The sequence below is a fragment of the Falco cherrug genome, chromosome 13 (genome assembly GCF_023634085.1).
Source record: "Falco cherrug isolate bFalChe1 chromosome 13, bFalChe1.pri, whole genome shotgun sequence".
In the NCBI taxonomy this organism is placed as follows: domain Eukaryota; kingdom Metazoa; phylum Chordata; class Aves; order Falconiformes; family Falconidae; genus Falco; species Falco cherrug.
This window is the reverse complement of record NC_073709.1, coordinates 13622856-13646736: the sequence shown is the minus strand read 5'-3', so window position 1 is coordinate 13646736 and position 23881 is coordinate 13622856. Positions and strand designations below refer to the sequence as shown.

The window sequence follows — 23881 nt, the reverse complement described above, 5'->3', positions numbered from 1 at the left end:
AAAAAAAGAACACTAAATAAAACCAAGACAAAAAAACACACCACAAACAGCGTACACAACTCTCAGTGAAAAGATGAGACAGATCTGACAGATGTCAGTCATGACACCTAACCTTCCTGGACAGTACAACGAGTGTTAAATACAAAGTAACATAAGGAAGTAGAGCTGAGTAGGTCTGTACTATTCTTTTCCAAAATTAAGTTCCTGGGTAAGGATAAACTGGCCTTTCCATATGCTACAACATCTAAATATCTTAAAAAGCACAGCACATGACTTGAGCGCAACTGTATTTCTAGCCTATCTGAAATATGGAAGTGTCTTTTCGTGATCAATGTTACATTTTAAAAGCTGCTGCGTTCCCTGCAGGAACACTGGGTCAGTAACAACCTAACCAAGCCCCCTCAAGGAGTACTTTCCATCGCTCCCTCAAGCAACTATGACTAAATAACTAACAAAACACAGATCCGGGAGTTCATGCCAGACTTTTTCTCCTCATGTTTTGCTGCGAGAGCGAGTTTTCGCCCAAATTCAGACAAGTACTCTGACTCGCGGGTCACAGGGCAGCCGAAGGAAGCCCCGGCGGCCCGAGTGCCCACAAGAAGCGGGCAGCGGCCGGACTCTAAGGAAGGCCCCGGTGCGGCAGCCGCGCCGCTCGCCTCAGCCCTGCCTGCGGCACTGCGCGCGCTCCCCCGGGCTGCGGCCCCCCTGAGCCCGGCCAGGAGCAGAAAAGGGCGGGAAGGGGGGACACGACCACCCCCGCAGCAGGCACGGGGGGAGGGAGCCGCCAGCCGCGGCACCAGCTCAGCCCGGCGCCGGCCGAGACCCCGGTGGTTCCGGACACGCACAGCAGCGGTCGCGCACAGCGGTCGGGCACCCTCCCCGCGCCGGGCCGGGACCTCCCCTCACCTGCCGCCGCGACTTCGCCCTGCTTCCACTCCAGAGACTCCGCCGCGCTGAGGAAGCTCCTCAGCAGGGAGCGCTCCAGAGCCAGCATACTCCCGCCGCCGCTCTCCCCGCCCCGCTTTCCGCCACTGCCGCCTCGCTGCCTCTGCGCTGACAGGCGCTGCCGGCGTCCCCTCAACCCATGTGCAGGAACCGGCCGCAGGGAGCCGCCATGACACCGTCGCGGGGCACGCCGGGAGGACGCGGCGCCGCGCAGGCGCGGCAGCAGGCCGGCGGCGGAGGCGGGAGGAGGCGCGCGCACGCGCGGCCTCCCCACTGCTCCGCCCCTTTCCGCACCGCGCGGGCGCGCCTTGGCGGGAGCCCCACGTGCGCGGGGCAGGGTGGGGAGCTCCGCGCTCCGCCCCCGCCACGTGCCGCGGCGGGCAGGGCCGGCGGGCTCCCACGCGCGCACGGCGCCAGGCTGTGAGGCGAGCGGGGGCAGGGGCCTCCGTGAGAGCCCCGGGCAGAGCGGCAGGGGCCGGCCGAGGGGCTCCCCCCTCGGGGTTTTCCCCCGGGGTTTTCCCCCGGGGCTCCGCGAGCCGGCCCCCGCGGCCGCTCCCAGCTGGGTTCCCCGGCCCGCGGGGCGACGGGCGCCTCGTGTTGTCTCTCAGGCGACGTTCGCACAAGGTTGGGAAGTGAGAATGTGTAAAACCAATTTTTCAGCTGCGTAGGTGAGGAAACCGATGGTGTTTCAGGTTTGAAGTAGGTTAAGAGAGGAAATGTGAAGTGTGCCTGGTATCCAGGCGGGATATGTTCGGAGCAGGCCCCGCCAGGGTGCCCGTGTATCTGGAGGTGGTGCGGGCACGGTGTGTGGCTGAATTGGCTTAGCGAGGCCAAGTGCTTGGTCCTTGGAGTGTTCAGAGCACACTGGATGTGGCACTTGGGGACATGGTTCGGTGGTGGCTTGGCAGCCCTGGGACAATGGTTGGACTCAATGGTCTTAAAGGTCTTTCCCAACCTAAACGATTCTATGATTCTAGGAGGAGATTAGGACCATGCTTCGGTCTGTCCCTGTACTTATTTCAGTATCTGTCTAGATAATTGTAGGAACGTAATTCTGTCCCGTTGTTTCTGAGCTTTTCGCTTCTGCCATGTGCATGTACATCGGAAGAGGAGAGAAAAAAGGCTGTGACTTCTTGCTCGTTCAAAATTGAAACAGTTGAAACAGTAAAAATGTTCTCTTGAAGGTACTCAAGTCAGAAACAAGAAGGCCATCACAGCAGGGGGCAAATTCTTGATATGCAAAGATGAATGTTCTGAATATGCCTGTACTGTGAAGGCTGTAATTCATTTCGCAATAGGGTGCAGTGTGTAGCGTCATGAAATGGAGTATTCTTCCAACTTACTTTGTTATTCTTCAAAAGTTAGAAGTCTTTTCATTGTGCTTCCATGTCTAACATAATTGTTAAAATTTGAGGAAGACTTAATGTAGCTTTTTAGATGACTGTAATAAGTTATTGCCTGTTTGGGCTGTAATATACAGGCTGTTCATTTCAAATTCAATTTTAATCAGATGTATAAGACTAAAATGCAGTTAAATAAAAATACTGCTTTAAAACTAATTTTCTGACCTGAAACAATCCATTCTGTTTTGACAAGGAATTTGATAGAAATTTCTGTAGTTAATAGATAGCCATCAACTCACTGTCAGTTCCAGGAACTGCAAATGAAAAATGAGTGTTCGTTCTGGAAGCAATGTGTTACAGAAATTCTTAGAACATAGTAAATAATTCAGTTTCCATGTACTGTGTTAGAAAACTCATGAAATTCATGAAGCTTATTTCATGAAATTCACTGTTAGAAGCAGAATGTCTGAAATCAAAACAATTTTACTTGCTATCTCTGTGCATATGGCAATAGAATTGTGATTCTGTATGAAAAACACAATAGGAATTAGGATGATCCTTTATGTTTAAATGTAACATATGGTAACAAGTTTCTTTACCTTCCAAGTAATAGACTTGCATTAAATATACGTAGATTTTCAAAAATTAAATGAATAAATTCTTAAGTGAGGTCTAACAAAAATGTAAAGTAACACTCTCTTTCACCACCAGCTTTTTTTTTTTTTTTTTTTGCAGGGACTTCAGAATATCTGTCAAAATACAACTAAATGAAAAATACATTTGTATCATCTGTTGATAATACTAACATAAAAAAATCCTGTTGTGAGGCTTTCTGATTTTTATTTTCAGGGAAAAGCAGTAAAGTAAAATGTTCTGGGAGTAAATAGTTGGTAAAGATAATTACTTAATAAAACCAAGGATTATTTTGCTGTCTTTCTCACCTCTGCCAGTTCCCCTAATGTGTGGGTTTCTTACCCTTACAATTTAGTTCTGGAGGCATCTAGAAACTATGGCAGTTATGTGGACAGGAGTACCACCAGCAGGACTTCCTGCACACCTGACTGACAGTGGACTGATTGTTACTGCTGTTGTGGAAGATGGTTTTGGTTGTTTACCAGTCACCATTTGCCGCAGACTTACCAAAGTCTGCTGCTTAAGCTTGATTCTCTAAATGATTTGAAGAATATATGTGTATTTCTCAAAGAATAGTCAACAAGTTCTGTTTGCATTTAACAATTACTTCTGCCAGCTGGCTCAAAGGGAAGCGAGCCTTTTGCAATACTGTGTAGTGCTGACTCAAGATTTTAGCATAGTGGTTATTATTTTTAAGCAGAAAGTAGATAATCAAACCTGGTACAAGAGTTTTCAGAGAATAACCATTTTTAATTTTCTTACAAGAGTGTAAGAAAATTTTCCAAATGGAAGTGTTCTGCTACTGTGGTATCTGAACTAGCACATGTAGTCTTCTTGCAAGGTATCTGTGCTGCTGTTTTGATGCAGTATTTATCTTCCATTGCAGGTTTTTTCCTAAAGCCTTTTGAAACGGATGATCTTGTTGTGGACTACCAAAAACCCGCTACCTGAAAAAAAAAAAAAAAAAAAAAAAAGATTTGGTAAGTTTAAAGTAATTATTATTAGCATATGCATTTATTATGACATTTTGAACAATGAGCTGCTCTTTGTAAAATCTGCTGTTACATGAATGTTAAATTTATCCTCAGTTCTGTGTGCAAGGTCTTTGGTACAGCTGAAGAAAGAAGCAATTGTGTTGTATGCCATTTTTGAATAATAGTTGATTTGCTGTTTGAAAGAGTGTCGAAAGGGGAGGAGTTGTTGAAGAAAAAACCCACTCATTGGTATAGCAGGATGAAAGCTTGCAAGATTGTAACCAAACTTAAGCAATTCGGCAGAGTATTTGACCTATGTGGTGAGAGGAGGAGAGCTGGAAGGCTTGTATTGGGCAATTCTATCAGCTTTGCTTGACTTTGTGTCTATTAGTTCAGTCAAGCTATATCCTGATAAGCAGTTACTCTTTGTGAATCATCGTATTTAAGGTTGCATCACCTTGAGTTACAACATCAGAAACATACTTCAAGCTTGTTGAAAGCTTAGTGGCACCCAAAACACATCAGCTACATGTTCAAACTATATTCTTCAGTTTTGCTGAGTTAACGCACAGGCCCTCGCTGTTAAGGAGAGAGGCAGTCCCTCAGAAAGCTTCCAGCATACCTACAGCTTTTCCAATTACATTTGCAATTTAAAAATAAACACAAACTTACAGTCTAGAGGTGACAAAGGCAAAAGAATAACAATTATTATACAGCTGTTAGGACCTGCTAGTAGTATATCTCAATAGCAGGGACTGATGTGATATTTGACTTACAGTTGCTTCACTGCATTCACAAACTAGCGTTGTATCCATTGATTCTCTCAGGTCTGACCAGTTTGCCAACTTATGCTTTTGCTTCCTCCAGACCCTGAAAAACATAGTCACTGCTCAGAGAGGTGGAGGTAGAGAAGCTACACTTCTAATGTGCTGAAATAACAGCAGTTAGGAAATTCTTCTCTTACTAACAACTTTAGAAAGCAGTAACAGGGAGAGGTAGTATAGGCCACTGCACAACAAGAAAAGAGTGAGTGATTTAAACCACTTTCTGAGAATGTACAACAAAGAATGCAGCCAGTTGCAAATAGCCCGGACAGCTCTTCTCTGGTATTATGGTGACTCTACTAAAAGCACTGGCATTGATTTTCACCGATCACTTACAAAATACTATATACTGATATTACTGTATCTCTTTTTGTATGATACCCAAGATCAGTAAATAACTAGACAAAGATATCGTAGGTCACAAGTAAATATATACTGTCTGTAAAACAAAATTGTAAGATCTGAGGTGCAGTCTTCCTATCCCTAATAGGTTAGTCTTTCTTAAATTTAGCCATTCATTTACTGTTGTCTTTCCTGAGTTTCATGAATATATATTTGCTGTACATTTAGCAAACGTTTATCTGTTCCTTCTTTGTTCCTCTTTCTGTCACATCAGAACATACCTCATCTGAACTTTTATAAACTAATTCTTGTCTGGTTAATTAGCAGAAATTTGATCTGCGCCAACTATAGAGCGTCTGTGTGTTTTCAGATGAAGAAACCAAAGATTATGTGAAAATAATTCAATTTACTGTTCAAGAAAGGATTCAGAAATTACTCTTTCATTAAATAAACATGTCATATCATGCCTGAATTTGGAAATGGTTTAATGCCTTCTTAAATGAGCTCTCACAGAATCATTATGTCATGATGTCTTAGTTTTTGATTCAGCAATATTACCTGTCTTTCTTTGCTAGCTTCAAAAAGAGAGAAGGATTTAAGACGAGATTTTTTTTTTGTTTTGTTTTAAATATTAAAGGTCTTTCAGTCATTGGTTTCTCTTGTTGGTCCAGAGAAAGCAAGCTGAACAAAATTGGTTCCAATCACATTACATCAAACAGAAATTTTTATCTGGAAGAAATAGAATCTTGTATTAAAGTTACATGATAACTTCAATCTTTTTTTTTCACTCGGTAACATGATTATATTTCTGAACAAAGTGTTAAAAGCATACAAACACCTGTAAACAAAAATATGTTTTTGATATGACCTCACATTTTCATAAAAGAAGGGATAGTTCTGGTTCTTGGTATGCACGTGTCTCACAACAAGTTCAGGTGGCTACTACACTTCTACTGTGCCACCCCTGTGAGGCTCTGTCGCCATACGACTTGTAGGTTAATCAGAAACACTGATTACAACAGGCAGTAAACGATGAAGGGGTGACGAGTTTCATATTCTGAGAACCTAGTTGAATTCCTAGCATATCGTCTTTTACCAGGTATCAGTGAAGCTCTTCAGTAGTCAATTCCAACTGTGCTTCAAAATCACTTCTAGTGCTGCTTTTTATGTTGGTCCTCCAAAGTCTGAGTACCTCTGTGACTTTTGATCTCAGTAAGATTTGGTGTGTGTCTTGGAGAATAAGGATCATTGGTCATGCCTATTTTATAATGTAAGATTTGGTGACTACTATGGATGAAAGGTGTGTGTGTTAATTACAGAATATTCCATGTGAATAAACAGAAAAACACCGGATATGTTTTTTGAGTATTTTTACAATGATGTAATAAGCAGTTCTCCTCAGCTTTTTGTCTTAGATTCTGAAAAACACAAGTTAAATTATAATGTGATTAATCATTAATGCATTTTTGGATTTGCATAAGTAAAAGTTCAGCATAGTGTTGCAATATGATAGAATTATAATAACGGAGGAATAAAGAGGTGTGAGCACCAAGTGTTACGGGAGGAGGCCTCAAATTCTGGAAGTGCCTGGAAATGACAGAAATTCAGTTTTTCTAGTAAATCTAATCTAGATAATTGCTTGTGCAATATTTATGACAAGTTAATGTTTGACAGTATTTTCAAACATTATTTTGAATAACACAGAGCCTCACTGAGGATGCTGTTGGTCCTCCAAAGTTTGAGGTAGGCAAAACTAACTGCAAATGTTAGAAGTTGTGAAGAAAAAGCCGCTGGCAAAATGAATAACTAGATCTTCATGGAGGGAATTAGATGGAGAGAGAACATTCACACTTAAAACATCAATGGGTCTGACAGGCCTTTAGCAACCTGAAATTTGCACTAAAATGAATTTTCATATTCTCCGTGAGTTTCTCCCTAAATCTTTGAAACTACTAGCTGCTTTGAGGATTATCTGTCCTGGGAAGAACAAAACCAAGGTAAATGTCCTCTTTCAAAATCTGCCTCAAAATGCCTGTCAATGTTTACTGTATACTTATAATTTGACACAGTGAAGGACTGATGAGGTGGACTGATAATTAACAGTGGACTAGGATGACTCATTTCCCTGTCCTTCATGACTGCCTCTGCTGAGCTGTTCACTTCTCTTGGCTGCCCAAAGGAGAAACTCCGATACGTTCTGAGCAGGTTTCCAGAGAGTTGGAAACCCATTCTTTTACAGTCCTGAAGGTGACCAAAAGATTCTTCAGATCTCAAAACTTTTCCATGTACTGCCAGCATCTGTGATGCACTCGAGATTTTTTTCATTCATTGTGCACAGTTGATAATCGTTAGATTCCACAAACATCAGGAAATCTGTTGGTGTCATTCACAACTCTCTTATTTTCCACAGGCAGAAATCTTGGTATTGATAAGATCAGGATTTGACTTTCATTGAAATGTTACATTAAAACTTGAACTGGTTGTTACACATTACATTAAAAAATGTAACTTATGTACAATCTTTCAGATACTATGTAAAGTGAATGGTATTTGTTGTATTCCAGTCCCCTTCCAGGTTTCCTGTGGCAAATAGGATGAAAGTAAGTTCCCATAGGTTTTCCAATAGTTCTTCTCATTGGTAGAACTATGCCTTGCTTTTGTTGCTGTGGAAAAGTCTGTCTTCTTTCTGCTGTGTTAGGTTAAGGAACATTCTAGCAGGGTTATGACTAGAGAGCAGACTAGAAATGCACATGGTGAGAAATCATTTTTTATATCTTGTTGTGTGCCTGAGCTCTGATGATCTATTATACATCCATTCTGTTCAAAGGCTAATTGTACCAATTTATTAATAAAAATAGATTAGAAAATATTAAGGGATTAGTCCATGTCTACATGTTAATTTATGTTCTGCCACAAAATAAATTACAGGGCATTGTGACTGTACTTTGAACATGAGAATAGAGAAAAATATTCGTATTGTCCTTAACCTGCTCACTTAAAAGCAGTTGCTTTAGACTTACGTTGCATCTCAGAGAAAGACCTCTTCTTGTTCAGCTTTATGAATAAAAAAAATTATTAAAGGCAAATCAGTTATTTTTTCTTTTTCTTTTTTTTTTTTTTTTTTTTGTCCTTATCTAGTCTTGAGTCTTGGTTTTAGGACATTTGAATTGCCTAAGGTTCTATTTGGCTGGGTAGTACCCCTAGCTTTACTGATAAAGACTGGCCTGAAACAAATATAGTCACTTTACTAAGGATCAGAAGTTGGCTAAAAATAGATTTACAATAACAAAATTGGAGGGGAAAAAAAAAAAGTAAAAACTTATCAGAAAGTTGTTAGATGTGGGAGTCTATTAAGAGCTGGAGAATACTTTTTGTCTTTGTATGGATTCACACAGAGCAAAAATATGTTGGTGGTCTGATGTCCCAGAGTGGCTTTGAATTGTCTGAATCACAGAGCTGCATCATAATGACTCGTTCTCATTGCATACTGACATCCCTGCTGGGAAAGAACTGCTGTTTCTTCCTTGTAGCAATTTCAGTTTGCACATTTTTTTTATACTCTCACTGAAGTTTCTGTTCTTACAGACATCTACAGTTGAGATTGCCTTCTTCAAGAAGACAGGTACTGTTTTGCAGGTGCAGTGGGTCATTTGTGTCTGTATTAGAAGCAAGCGTTCGCTCCTCCAAATGGAAAAGGAATATAAAATCCTATCTAGCGTCTTGTAGGGGCTTTGCTGTATCTGAAGTCCCTCCCATGAAAACATGCAAGAGGATAGTAACAGAAGTACCGGTTGCAAAATTGTACTGTTTGTGTACACGTTTCCTTTATGTATTTAACATCTAAACCCTTTAAAATAAAGATGCTAATCCTTATAAAACAAGCGAGCAGCCAATGAAAGAAAAGCCTTTCTGAAATAACGTGATCAACTAGTGCCATGAATTCTTTGTATTCAGTTCCATGCAGCTGAGAACTATCCTGCCTGGGATGAAACAATATATAAACTCTGTTTTTCAACGCCATAGATCAGTCCTAGAATGAGTGAACCAGGAATGGCACACACAGAGTAGATGCTTCGCTAACTGTATGTTCTTCTAATCTCTCTGGATGTAGATCAGACGTTGTGGTTTTTTAGGACAGTTTCACAAATTTATGCTGAGGGCGGTATGGGTGAAACCAAAACATACTTTTTCCAGAAGTTGTGATTTACACACACACACCCTCTTATGCTTATCCTCTTCTATAACATTGGTGACACAGTGGGTGACCTGTCCGTCTACAAAGTCATTAGAATTGTTGCTCGCTGCATTTCTCACAAGGAATTTTCAGGTACATGTTAGTATTACCGCCAAATTGTTGCCAGCATGTTTGGGCTAAGAGCGTATGACTTGACGTGTGGCAAAAGTCCTACAGGAGTTACTTCTAAAAATTCATAAGCCAACACAAGATGAGAAGAGATCAGTCCAAAGAGGCATAGTGATGGTGCCCTCCTGGATACAACATCCTGTCTTTGAACTTCCAAGGAATAGGTTTTGGGTTTCTGCTACTGCCCGTGTCTTGATAATATTCTCAGATCTTCTTGTCCAGGGTTTGTTTGTTTGTTTGTTTAACTTCATGAACCCACGTTTTGCCTTTCTTATCAAGGAAATTGAAGCTTAGGTTATTTGATTTAAATTTTCCTTTGGAGTTGCCAGTAATTCTAAGGCTGAGCGCCAATTCATTGTTCCCATGCTGGATGTTCGCATGCCATTTCAATCTTTGATGCAGTTAAACTTTGTAAAACTGTTTTTGCTGTGTTCTCTTACTGTCAATTAATCCTTATTGGAACACATTTCTAAATTCTTTTTTTCAGTATGAGCTTTTTGGAGTAGTGAAAATGCATTTATACATTACATTTTAATGAGTATTTTTAAATTCTAAGTTACCATACTTGATTTCTGTAATTTCCTCAATGAGATTAAGTAAATGAGTCATCACAGGGTTTCCGAATGCTCCAGACCAAGTTAATTAAGATTTCTTGATTCTCAGGGATGGGTGATTTTGTTTTGGGTTGCGTGTTGGTTTTTTTTTCTGACAATGGCTAAAGAGTTAGGGAACTAGAAGGTTTTGCTTAAGTTTCATAGCTTTATGTTTTCCATTAATCAGTACTTCTCAACTTCTCTCTGGTTTCTTTCTCAAATTTTGCTCTTTTTTTTTAATGAACTAGTCTATGAGAAAAGGTTTAGGTTGATATTTAATTCAAAAAAGAGAAGCCTTAAGGGAGTTGATGATAGCCTTCCCGTTTGTAAAAGTTGCTATGAAGAGGACATACAGGTTGTTCAGCACCCCCATTTGGACTTTTGTGGTTTTCTGAGGTATGAGTTTTGCCTAAATGATCTCCTGACCTCCCTGGTGAAGTTTTTCATTGCGATTTTTGTCTCTTAAGTTTTTCTATGAACCTTGAATCACCTTGATGGGAGGAGGTTGTGTTCACGTTTGGCAGCTATGAAATATGCTTTGCAGCTGTACTGGCATAGAAATAGCTTTTATCAGTATAGACCTTTATTGGTCTGCAGTGTTGAGGGTGTAGTCAGGAACAGGGAGATGAGATCTTTCCATAGATGGTTGTGATCAGACAAATAAGCATGTGTGTGGTTTAAAACTCAGTATTGCATTTGTAGTGCTGGTCAATCGTACTTTAATACTTTTTAGTCTAATGATTTTAGACAGATGATTCAAAGCATTAGTCAAATGTTTCTTAAAAAACCACAACAAGAAGAAAAGAACTTTTCCTTCTCTTCTTCCTCTGCTCTCATCTTTTAGCTCATTGTCTCAGTCCCCACTCTGTACCTAGGCAGAGCCACAAAGTGAATAATAAGTCTCACTGTGGGAATGAGACTTACATGACCTTAGAAAGACAAGGTGAAATTACAGCTTTGACTGGAAATTGCTGCTGCTCTTTTACTGGTGGATTTAAAGTTATGTATTACACAATCTTAATGGCATTAGATGTTTCATCTACTAAAATAACGCTTTTTTACTATTCTGTAAACTTAGCAAGGTTATCAACAATCGTGTGTTGCTTTCCTTGTTTTCTATGGGTAAGGATATTTTTTAATAGCCGAATTTAGATTGCGGTGCTGACATTGAGACTACCTGGCATGGAGCCAGATTCTGATAGCATGGAAGTATGGTGTAGGTCAGGACTTAATTTAGTCTGGCTTCTAGTGTGAACAGCTTCTCCTCTAATGTCATCTCTTCGCTCATGACATAGAATAATAGCTATTTCTATTTACATCTCATTTTCAAGCCTTAAATTTTCTGTGTTAGTACTAAAAAGGGAAGAAAGGTACAGGATAAAGATAGTGTCCTTTCTATACTTGAATAGTTTCTAGAAGGATAGAAGTAGGTGTTGGGGACCAGATTTTTGTCCTGCTCTCTTGTAAATGAGTAAAGGTAAGATAAGGCTTGTATCTTTAAGTTGCCTACTTAGTCTAGCAATATATGTTGTTTTATATTGTGAAGCCCTCCAGTTTCTAACTTTAATCTGCTGCAGGGATTTGGTATGTGAAAACTGAGTTTTGCAGAGACTATAGATCCTTATTAGAAGTACACCTAGCTTATACTTGTAATGGTGTGTCTTGATCTTTTTGTTTTTAAACATGTAGTAGAATCACAAACACATTTCCCCATCTTCTAGTTGCTTCTCTGTCCTTGCAACAATTTCCACCTTAAAGTCCTTCTTGACAAAGTAATAAAATGTATTCTCTCTCACACTTTCTCTCTTAATGAGCCATTCTGTCCTCCATTTCTGGCAGTCCAGTTTCCGGTCTTTCCAGGCTTTCAATCAGTTAGTTGGGAGCTCTGCTGCTGTTTTGTTTCATAGTATTCACATCATCTTACCCTTGCTGCTTATTGGGACTTTGGGGTTATTACATGGGATCTTTAATCACTATTTTTTGGCATCTTAACATCTTGAGTTAATTTAAGCTGATGAAAGAGATCAATAGGTAAGGTCTTAAATATTCTTGATAGCCAGATGCTCCTCTGTTTTGCATGCAGAAATCTTCCAGCTGCTGTCAGGCTGACAAATGAACTGAGGTTTAAATGTATCCCCTGTTTACTTTAATGGCTGAGTGTTCAGGTATTCCAAACCATGCTCTTATCTCTCCATCGAAGTGCACAGGCCTAACAGCCAGGAAGGTTCATGTTTATTAGTTTAGTAGATAGTATGCTTCCATTTTAGTGGCATCAGAAATAGTTAATTTTAAACATTTTTAAGTCTGTGTTTGGAGTTTAAGTCTAAAAATAATCTTTTAACTGCTTTAGGCTTGCACAGGAGGCACTTGGGAGAGGAGGAACTTATTTCAGTAGCTGGCTTTTGAACACTAGAATTGAAAATGTAATTCTTTGTCACCTATGTCCCCTAGAATATTTTTTTTTATTTGCTATGAAGTTGCTATAAATAAACCTGTCTTATCTTAGCATGTATACAGGTGGTTCTGTTAGTCTTAGCTATTACTGCATTATTCCAACCTTTGCAAACAAGCTTAAAAAAATCTATACCAGTTGCTATATTCTCTTATTTATGGTAAGGACTGGTATCAAACACACATGCTGTCCTGTTGTAGGAAGGTCCTACACTCGGAATTTACAGAGTACCTGTTGTCACTATGTAAAGCCTTGAGACTGTTGACATGTAAGTTGGAAGGTAATACAGCATGTAAGAGCAGGATTTAGAACACATTATAAACTATGTTATCATCATACTACTAGAATAATTGTTGTAAAATTCAAGACATTCGATATCATAAAGATTTTATTGTTGTTTAATGACTTAGAAATACAAAAAGAGTGAAATCCCATAGGTCTAAGCACAGCCAAAGTCTCTGCCAAGGTGCAATTTGGAAAGATGCCATTTAACCTTCAGGAAAAAAAATTCCACCAGAAGCTTGGACTGAGTGTTCAGACTCACTGCCTAAATAAATAGACTTTTACAGTCTATTGGATGATGATGATACATTAAAATATATTAACAAATCCCAATAATGGGATAATACCAACATCTTAGTCCTACATACAACTGAAAATAAACAGAGCACTTAACACAAGGGAGCAGAAAGAAAGTATCCAGCTCCTGTATTACTGTTCTTGCTAACTTGATTTCCTAGGGAAAACAGATCTATGCAGTCATGTCTTGTGGTCTGTCCTCATTTAATACATTCAGAACCCACTGGCCACCTTCAGCCAAACTTAGAGAGGCATAACTTGTCCCTAAGATTATTAAGGGGTTTTTTTTCTAGGTTTGTGAAAAAGCTGAAAAGAAATAAGCCCCAGTTTGTGTCTCCAGTGAGAAAACCTTTTGTATTATTATGCAATAGAGAACTCAGCTGTGGGGAGTGAGGGGTGTGGGGCTGGGAGCAGGGAACCATTAAATGCCCTGAGAGCAGAAAAGATTTATTTCGGTTGCAGCTTGCGGTCAGCTGAAACACAAATCAGTCAGAAGTCAGGCCTCAGCTAACTCTTGTGTATGCAAAACTCCTGATTTAGTTATATCCCCGTGAGCCTTAAAATTTCTGCTCCCAGCACACAAATTTGCAAACTGTTTACTTTCCCCAGTAAATTTTTCTATCTCTTAATTTCTCTTTGTATAGTGTAGCTTTTTTGTACTTAAACCTATTACTGATTTTCTAGTGTTGTATTATCCATGTACATCATCTAGGCTAAATTCTGCTGCCATTGGCAACACAAGCCACTGTCACTGTTCACTTTTATCCTGTATTGCGATTAGCGGTATAATTTTCTTTCATGACAAGCTTACGTTCATCATCTTTTCATCAGTAAAAATATGTAGCTTAAAATCTCCAGATTTCGGTTCTGACACAGAATTTGTGACTATAACTCATGCTGATGTCTTCTGGGGCAGGAAGATTGGATTCTGATGTATAGTGATTTTCTTTGTAAAGTTTTTCTGTGTCTGTCATTGTAATGCTAGTTGTTGTCAATGTGTTCCAGACTTTCTAACATGGGGGATGTGTTGCTTTGCTTCAAGTTACTAGCGCAGTCTTGGGGAAAAAAAAAATATTCTAAAAATATACTAGCTAAAGAGGGAGTATAAGAGGGAGAGATAAAGGGGAAAGACTTTACGTTTTGTCTGTTGAGTCAGATCTGCCAAAATACTTGGATTGCAAAGTTGATAACAATTTTCTTTTGATGGTGTCCTAATTTCTCTTGGGATTGCAATATATAATCTTACTGAAATACCTTTGATTGGTAGCAGGGCCTAACAGGGGTTTATGAGTAAGATACACAGTATCATATATGGACTTGCAAAGTTTATAATTTAAACTTAAAAAAAATTGGGAAAATATGAAATAGTTCCATAAAATACTCTCACTATAGCTGTCCTTGCAAAGAACAGCTGAATGTTGCCATTAGATTCTGTACATTTCAATGAAATTGAAAGTTGCTGCTGCCAGAGGGGCACCTTCATGGTGGTTCCCAGCTGCAGCAGCAATTTTCACATTTAATGCTTTATCTGGACCCAGGAAAACAGCTGTGAATTTCTGGAACAGAGTTTCTTTAAGGAAGGGATTCCTGTTCCTCACTATGTAAGAGACTGCAATGCTAAGTTACAATTTTAAAAATGGGCTTCAGTCTTTGGATGAGTGTTTGAGGCCAGAATTTTCTTTTTTGAAACTGAAGTTATTTTCTAATCTCACTTTAATAAAAATAAAAAACCAAACCCAAACCACAAATAAACAAAATCACAACCAACATAATAATTCCCAACAATGATAACAGATTAAAGCCAATTAGAAATAATCAGTTTTAAAGGAGTTTCCTTTGAACATTTCTTTACGAAAATTTCTCTCGGGCATCAAAGCAATGCTGATAGTGAAAGTAAAGCATAAAACATTCTGTCTTGTTGCTTTTTGGTAAAGAAACCTAAAACAAATTAGTAAACTTAAATAAGATGTTACTACTCGTTTATTCATTTGTATAACTTGCAGGACTCCTAAATCAGTTTGTAGCTGGCTTCACATTTTGACCTAAGAGAATGTGAAATTTAGCTTTCATGGCGAGAATGATTGTAGGTGACATTCAGAACTTTCCTTCTGAAGGAATCCATCAAAAGCTTGGGGACAGCCAAGCTTTTCTCCTCCTTGTCCTTTATACTGCAAAAAGCAGCAGCCATGGACAAAAGTAACTGCTGGAAAAGATATACTGTGGAAATCTCCAAGCTCTTGAGAATACGTAGAAAAATTGTTTGCTGAGTTAGCTGTCTTGTTGGTTCTTAAAAAAAAAAATTACTATCCATGTTCTGATCTTTTTTTCATCCTAATGATGTTTATCTATATACCAGAACTAAGTGAGATAGATTTCTTGCTGACATTCATGTTTGAATACGATTTAAGATGGAAGAGTATGAGACATAAAAAGGATTGGTTACCATAAATAATGATCTCCTATTACTTCTGCTTTAAACAGGGGGCAGTTGGACTAGCTGGTCTCCAGAGGTCCCTTCCAACTGACCATTCTGTGATTCTACAGTCTTTGTAGTTTCCCTAGGCCTGAGTGAATTCACAGCCTCTGTAACGTGTGGCTTTTTGAAGAAGATGGAGTAAAATATAATTAAAACTTAAATAAGGCCAATGCTAAAGCTTACTGCTTTGTGTGCTAATGCAGTGGCCCTCTGCATTTTTTTTGCAGCATACCCTTCGGTACTACTGTTGTCAGGAATCTTCTGCCCTAGGAAAGTTTTACACATTTCTGAGGTGGAATACCTACATTTTAAATTTTCTTACAGTTCTTGTAAGTGAACCTCTTAGCTATTATTCAGATGACTAGTTGAAAAGTGAAAGAAATGTCTTGTTGATAAATCTTGCTGTGTGGTGTGAGGCATTGGTTTTATGTATAATTCTGGCAGCTGGTAGATTTCAAATGTGAGAAACCTTGCAAGTTTAGCATAGGACAATCTGCAAGCTGTGAGTAACATGGGTGAAGCCACCAGGTGAGATAAAAACAAGAATGACTTCTTTTAAAAGAAGTGCTTCATCTACAATCACAGAATGTAAGAAAACAGTGACAATTTTTTCTCCAGCGTTGACAGTGCGGTTCAGTGCCACCAGCTAGAGCTTTGCTTACAGAGTGCTCACATAATAGAGCACTTGTAAATTTTCCGATTTGTCGGTATAGTTTTTTTTAATATGAACATCTCAATAACGGGCTTCAAGCTCACATAAATGAAGGATGAGGTCCTTTTTGAATTTCCAAAGTTGCATTATTACTTATTCATATTAGCGTAGTGCTTCTCATAGCCCCTGCTGTGCCAGTCACTATACAAACTCAGCATAAGGGGTTTGTCAGTTTCCAGAGAAATACTGGTCTAAATTCAGTACTGCAGTTGGAACTGCTTTGCCTACTTATTGCTTGGGAAGTAATTTTCTTATTTTTAATGAACCACATTAAAATCCGGCCTAGAAATCTTACTCACAGCAGAAGAATCAGGTAACAGTCCTTGCTGTTATGGCTGGTAGGGCACAGTGAGTGCTGGCTGCTGCTTAAGGCTGGTGACCTGAAGAGGGGGCGCACAGCTGTTGGGGCAGGGTCCCAGCCAGCCAGGGCGGGCTGCACACAGTGCCAGAGCAAGGCTGTGGACAGGTTCAATCGAGCCAGGATCATCACACAAACTCACAGTGACGAGACAGGTCCAAGGGCAGGCTAGCCCATGGGTTGGGATCAACAGGGCCCGTGGCTGTGACAGAGCCAGAGACCAACACTGTGGCAGCCTAGCTCAGGCAGGGACGGGTGGCCCTGGTCTGGGCTTAGAGCTCCAGGGCCTATGGGCAGAGGTGGGTATGGAGGCCCCAGGTGAGGCTTGTCAGGGCTGTTAAGGCAAGACAAGAGCTATTTCAGTGTTTAAGATGGGAAGAGAGAGTTCTTACAACTTGTGCTTGGAGATGCAATGGAGAGCTAATGTAGTAAAAGGCAGAGAAAAGAATGTTTTCATAAGCCAGCTCTGTGAACAGCTGCATCTTGTCTGATTCTGTCTTTTTAATGAAAAGATCTGAATGCTATGTAAATAACGGAAATCGCTGCAAACCCTCCGTGTGTATACAATCAGTACGTTGCAGGAGCTGTCATGGTAGATACTGAAAAAGGATGAGAAAAAGAGTGTTGAGAAGTGGCATTGCAGACGAGCCTGGAAGCGTTTTGTTTTAGTTTGTCCATAATGCAGTGTGAAAGATAGCATGAATGTGTTTGCGGAGGAAAGGGTAAACAGGCAATGGAAATGGATGTTGCTAGCTAAGTGAGGGATCAGGCTGTACCAATTTACATACAAATATGTTAAGGGCTCCAGTATCATGTTCAGGAGGTGGTGAATAAGGGGAAGGGGTGGGCATTTAAGAGATTTGATAGATTATTGTTACTGACAAGAAAATAATTATTAATGGTAGCATTTTATGCTGAGAGTCATGTTCTGGAAGAACCACCTAGTAAGCTGTGGCAGCATTGCTTGTAAAGGTTAAGCAGCTGGACAAGAGGTTCAGTGGTTGACCAAGACTATTTTGAAGTCTGCTTTGTTTCTTCGGAGTGCAATAGAATTTTCCAAGCAAATGAAACCTAGTCTTTCCTCCCACACACAATTTACATCCTCTTCTCCAAAACACCTCTTGGCTGTCTTGGAATAGTAAGCATTCCAGCCTCATAGCTCAAATACAGGGCAGATGGTGCCCTTGCAGAATTTAAATAAGATATCAGCATGTTGTCACCTGTAAGTGCAGTGGTTAGAGCAGTTCTGCAGTGCAGTCATGGGGGTGTCAAAAACAGAGGAAAAAGAACTTCAGTAAATGCTGTGTACAACAGTTTTGTGAATTAGTTAATGCTATTCTTTGGCTTGCTGCGGTGCACCTGGCAGAAAATTATTAGATTGAGACACATATGCACACAGAAGTACTTAAAAATAATGTAATTAGTTTGTGCATGTAGTAGGTTGAGAGAATTAGAGGGAATTTAATATATGCATAGCTGGCAGGTTTAATTTGTCAGCTTTTAGCATGGCTTTAGATGATAATGGACTCCAGTACGCATTTAAAAAACATACTACCTTTATCAAGGAGTACAGAAGTATGACTGCTAAGTTTTCTTAAAATAAATACAAGGTTGTCAGCTGCAGTCTGTTCATGAATTGAATGCAATGTGGAGAATGTGTGCATACATTTCCCTTTGCATTTGTGTCACTACGGTCATTATCATTTAAACATTGCATTAACATATTGCCCCAGTGAATCATTGTTTCAATTACGGAATACCATTTTACATTTTCTTAGAAGGGGCAGAAAGGTGAAGAGCTTGAAAAATAATTTAGATGGAACACAATTATTTAGGGTGCTTTTTTAGGAAAAAATTGTGAAGTTTTTTTACTGTTAACCTTGAAAATACTATAGGAGTTAAGAGAATTTGGCATCCAAGTATGAGGTAAATACTAAACAAGACTTTAATAGTCTGGGGTGAAGGGCCTCACATTACCAGAAGAGACCATTTTTTAAAGAAAGTAGTCAAGCTTTGCACGAGCAAGGAGAATATAGAAGGAAAAGAACAATGCAAACATTGGAAAAGTTGATAATAGTTTTTGCAGTGAGAATGAGATAAGTGAATGGAAAAATCTATGAATTGGTAAAAGGAGTCACACAGGGAAACAGCACTCGAACCCAGTGTTTGAGTTTAAAATGTTTTAGTGAGAGGAATTCATACTCATTTGAGTCAGTGGTTTTTTTGGATCTGATTCTGTGTTACGTCTCTTGAGAGTCAGCAGTAAAGATTCTGTTTTGGGGAGGTATACCACCCAGATCCTGACTGATTGCTACCAAGGATGGTTCTCATTTAAGGTGGCAGCCTCCAAGATGCCACTGAACCAGTGTGCAGCTATAGATAATCCAAAGCAGTTGATACTGCACGTTAATCTGTTTCCATTTCCTTCTCCTGTATCAATATTGAGAAATCAATGAAGCTTACGAAAGCATCAGAAGGAAAGAGACGATGACATCCCTGTCAGAACAAAGCATAATTACTTTATTTGATACAGGAATACAATCTCTCTCTTTATGAAGGGTAAGAACAAGAGGGGGGGAAAGATTTATTGTCCCTGAGGTGGATGGGTTTTATTTTGATGTGTCATGTGAGAGAAGGATTCCCGGACAGTATGCAGACATAGGGAAAAAACAAGATTTCTGTTTGTTTTCTGTGTGTATTGAGGGTGATATACTGTTTGCTTGGGTTTTTACCTCTGAACTGTGTGCTAAGGTTTTCCCGGTGAAGGGCACGTTAATAATATATCTTACCCACAAAATATATTTCAGAGCACATGTAGAGGAATTTAAAATTGGTGAGCTAATCAAGCTGAATAAAAATGAATAAACATCACTGGTGAAGGGATTAGGTTGAATTCACCAAGAAACTGCCCTGTTGTAATGAATCAAATTACTTTGAGGATCTATTAAAGTCTATAAATAGATTTTATATATATATATATAATTATTATTTTTCCCAGAAAAAGAAACTGACAGTTACAGGGTAAGTTTCAAAATTAGCAGGATAGAAGAGCTGAGGCTGTACTTGCATGAGCAGCTGAGCTGGCCCAATAGCTCAGTGCCTCTGAAAATGAGAGGTCTCACCACCCTGCCCTCCTGCGTTGCTTCCGTCCGCACTGCCCAGTCCCATCCTCGGAGGTTGCTCCGATACCCGCAACACTCCTCCCTTGGCAGGCTGCAGTTCTGATGGGTTCATCTTTGTACTGGCAGCTTTTTGTCAAGCTGAGGATGACACTGTCACAGTGGTGGCAGTGGTTAGATGAGCGCTGGAGCTCATCGGGCAGCTCGGCTGTAGGAGTGCAGCTCTGAAGTGAGGAAAAGGGGGCCGTTGCCATTCCCACAGCAGTGATCAGTTAGATCAAGTTGTGCTGTCTCACATGGCGGTCTACTGTGCTTCAGGATGAAATGAGTAATTAAAACACTTGTGTTAAATATCAAACCTGCTTAACTTGTATATACAGAAATAAACTGTCCTGGCAAAATTGATCCTTCTTTGGAGCCAGGTGTTGAACTATAATTTGAACACGAAAAGAAACAAATAATGAACCAATCCGTATTTTTAAGTGTTAGTTCTCTTTTGCCCAGACTAGGTGTTCTGCAAGATGGTATGTTTCTTTGGGGTGTCTAATTTGTCACTGAAGATGTCTTATGTGTAAAAGATAAAGTCTTATGTGTAAAAAGCTGTCTTTAGAGCTGATGAGGAAGCAGAGCTATCGCCCTGCAATCATTAAAGGCTGTGAAATGCATTTTAAGAGCTGGATAAATGCTGAGGGGATATCCAGCTTTCTGTTTTATCTGTATAGGAAATACCTGTTTTTAAAGGGCACTTCTTTCATTGCGGCTTGGCTGCGTGAGCTGTAGCACACCTCTGATTAGATCAACTATGTGGAAAGAGAATTGCTATGCCTTACCCAGCAGGGCTGTGATTACTGGGTATACCCACTGCTGCAGTAAGGAGGGGGGATTAAAGCTATGTGAAACATAGTTTTTCATATATTTTCCGCAGTTTGTTTTTCATCTATTTTCCCTGAGGAGGAAAAAAAAAAAGTAAATAGGAAAAAAAAATGGTTTGAATCAAGCCAAAGTCAGTAATTTCTTCCAGTGCTTGGCTTGGAGAGTTCTTACACAAAGAAACAGGGAGTAATGGCTTTGACTTCTAGGTTTTGCCACAGTCCTTGCATTTTCCATGATGCCATGTATGTATATTTGTTCAACCGTGCTGCTGTAGGATTTTAGTAGATGCATTTTGGTTAAGGTATAGACTGCAATTCAGGCAAGGCTGGTTGCTTTTAGGGGGAGAAATAAAATTCTGTTTCTCTACTGTACTCCTGTTTCATTGTTTGAGAATTCTTATGCACATAGCCAAATCGGATGCAAACCTATTTTCAGTTAAAAGAATTTGGGTGTTCAACTATATAGGTACATGTGCAAATGGTGAACATGAAGTGCTGAATTACTGATCAAAAATTGTCCTTAAAAAAAGGAATGAATTTATACAACTTGCAAAGTTAGTTTTTATTTTAATAGTCTTTTACAAATGTCAGAAAATCTTACTGTTAGCTGGAGCTGGATTTTTATTCTAGAAAGGTCTTGGGTTCTTACTGCTCTAGTATTACGTGTGTATTTTCTCAGTCTGTAAAAGTATGTCTGTGTCAATATAGTATTTAAGTCTCTTTTATGAAAATTAAAATCAAATTTTTCTTACCAGCAGCTGACATCAATCATGCCCTGCCCCCCCAGTAACCTTTAATGCTAAACAATGTTCCAAAAGGAAAATGTATTAGATCACCTATTTAGATTCTCTGACATCATTCTGTCACAGCAATGAAACGATTTACATGGAAAAATGTATTACCTCTGCTTTTAGACAAAATGAGTTTATGATGATTAATGCTTTTACTGCAAGTATGAGAGAAACTGGAAATGGCCAGCCTTTTTAAAGTGAAACATGACCTATGTTCATTTTTCCTCCCCATTTTCTTCACCTTTTGTAAAATGGTTTTGGTTTTGAGTAAATTAAAATGTACAAATTATGCCTTGTAACTGAAGTGTAAGCTATAAATGCAGGGTGTCCATGGTAACATCACTACTTAACTGAAACTAGAGACAAAAGGGAGAAAGGAATTAGTTTGAAGCACAGAGTCTAAACTCGTGATGGCAGGGGACCTGGATCACGTATTCCATGAGTAGTCGTAGTCACTGAGGGAGCTAGATGTCTAGTTTGGGGAAGACCAGGCTAAAGGGTGATCACCTCCAGCATGGTAACAGTTAGCTTTGAGTAGAGAACTTAGTATACAGAATGGTCATACAAATGGCAAAACAGTATTTTAACAAGAAAGCAAAGAGCAAATCATCTTTTCTGAAATGTTGCTGGAAACATTCCTCTTAGCTTCACACAGAACTGTCGTTTTCTTCAGATGTCATATAAATAACAAGTAATACACAAAGGCCTGAACTAATGTGGATGAGAAGACGATGTTGAATAAGAACTCTGAAATATTTTCTTAACATATGCGAATTGAACTAAAACCCAATGACCATTAAGGCAAAAGCTGTTCAACTACGGGAATACTTAAATTTAGGAAAAATTTAAATAGTGGCATTTTTTCTAGAGGGCTTATGAAACAAATTCAGTTTGATTAAAAAGAAGGCAAAGGTTGAGGTGAACACTGCTGACAACGTAATCTGCATGGAAACTTTGTATCAGTCACAGGATGTAATACTTGGCAATGAATAGAGAATAATTTGTGTGACAGATGAAGCATGTTCTGCTGTGAGACCCCAGATTCTGACCAGTAGGATGCTTAATTGCAGCTTGTGATGAATGCTGGGGCACTGAGCACTGTTCCATTGCCTTAGTGGAGCTCTGATGCATAGAAGGTCAGCATGTTCAAATGGGGAAAATGAACTATCAGGGGAAAATGAAAACTGGATGAGTTTACAGGCATGGTTTGTCCTTAGTGGCATTGGCTGGACAACTGTCCTTAAGGGCACACTTGGCAATGGAAAATCACTTGCTGTTGGATTCTGTGCCTGAAAACATATTTGCAAGTCAAAGCAAAAGTGTATTTGAGTAGTAATTAAAAATACTTAAGCAAGTCATACTAACATTTTCAGGAAGACAGCAGTATCACAACAAGCATTTTAACAGTGCTATTTTTATTCAGAGGATTAATCCATGTCTTGCGTTAGGCATCCATTGAATTTAGCATTCTACTGCAGTTCTCTATATGCAATCTTGAAATTTCAGCACTATCCTTCATTGATTTCTGCTGTAGCAGTACAGACTCTTGAGAGCTCTTCAAGATGAGAACCATCTTTCCAGAATTACACAGTTGTTTATCAGGAGCCATGTACTGTTGTTCTCCTATTCTTTGTTTAAATGGCTTGGCTTCTCCTCTGATACAGGTTATTGATGTTCAGTTCCCTGCTGTGTGTGTCATTTGTTCATCTGGCTACTTATTTTCTAACATGAATGATTTCCTTGGAGGAACAGCTAGAAAAGTGTGGGAAGAGGTTTAACACATCAATAGGCAGTGCAGATACAAAAGGGTATTTTGTTCTCTGGAGTGCCTCTGCTTCAGTCTCCATTCCCTGCCATCAATGGCAATTGTGACTGTACCTTTGTAGTGTTTGTGCTTTTTGTTTAAATCAGAGTGAAATCTGTATTGAGCTAAATCATCTTTATCATCTGTAATTTCCACCTTGTCTTCGCTATTCTGCCATATGCATCAGGTGGTCTCTGTTAGATCCTTCGTGTTTCTAATGTTTAAAGCCTCCCAGGGAGCTATATGACAGCAGGTTTTCAGTGTCTGTGTGACCTGCCTGCACATTGTGATACCTTTAGTGACCATAAGGCAGACAGGAGATGTGTTGAATTGAATCTGGAAGATTTTTTTTCTCCCTAGTTTGGGCCTTCTATAATGCTTTGGGACTTAGCCAGAATCCCACATGCTATGGCAGAATTCAGCCAGCCAGATGGTCGCATGATTTCTCTTGTGACTGCTGCTGAGCTGGAGGCCAGCCCCCGTGAATTTCATGTATCACACCGAGTTTCACTAGTTGAAACTGCCTCAAAATCCAGTTGAGATTTGCACAGTGACAAGTCGGTAGTTGAGAGGATGGGTCCTGCTGGCAGGCATCTCAGTTTCTTTTCAGCAATCCTGCTGTTAGCTGTTAGTTTTTGATCTGCCATGTCACCTCCGTTTCCTCTTGATTCATTGCCACAGTACGTTGCCAGCAAACATTT

The 23881-nt window shown here is 39.7% G+C and overlaps 1 protein-coding gene across 1 annotated transcript in view; it reads right to left on the bottom strand.

The window, feature by feature from the left end:
* Positions 1-1152, bottom strand: part of TTC27 (tetratricopeptide repeat domain 27) — a 126738-nt gene extending 125586 nt beyond the window's left edge. Inside the window, exon 1 of the mRNA XM_055725910.1 lies at positions 907-1152. Within this exon, the coding sequence (XP_055581885.1) occupies positions 907-994 (88 nt within the window). The 5' untranslated portion in view covers positions 995-1152. The remainder of the gene's footprint in view (positions 1-906) is intronic.
* Between the last annotated feature and the right edge of the window lie 22729 nt (positions 1153-23881).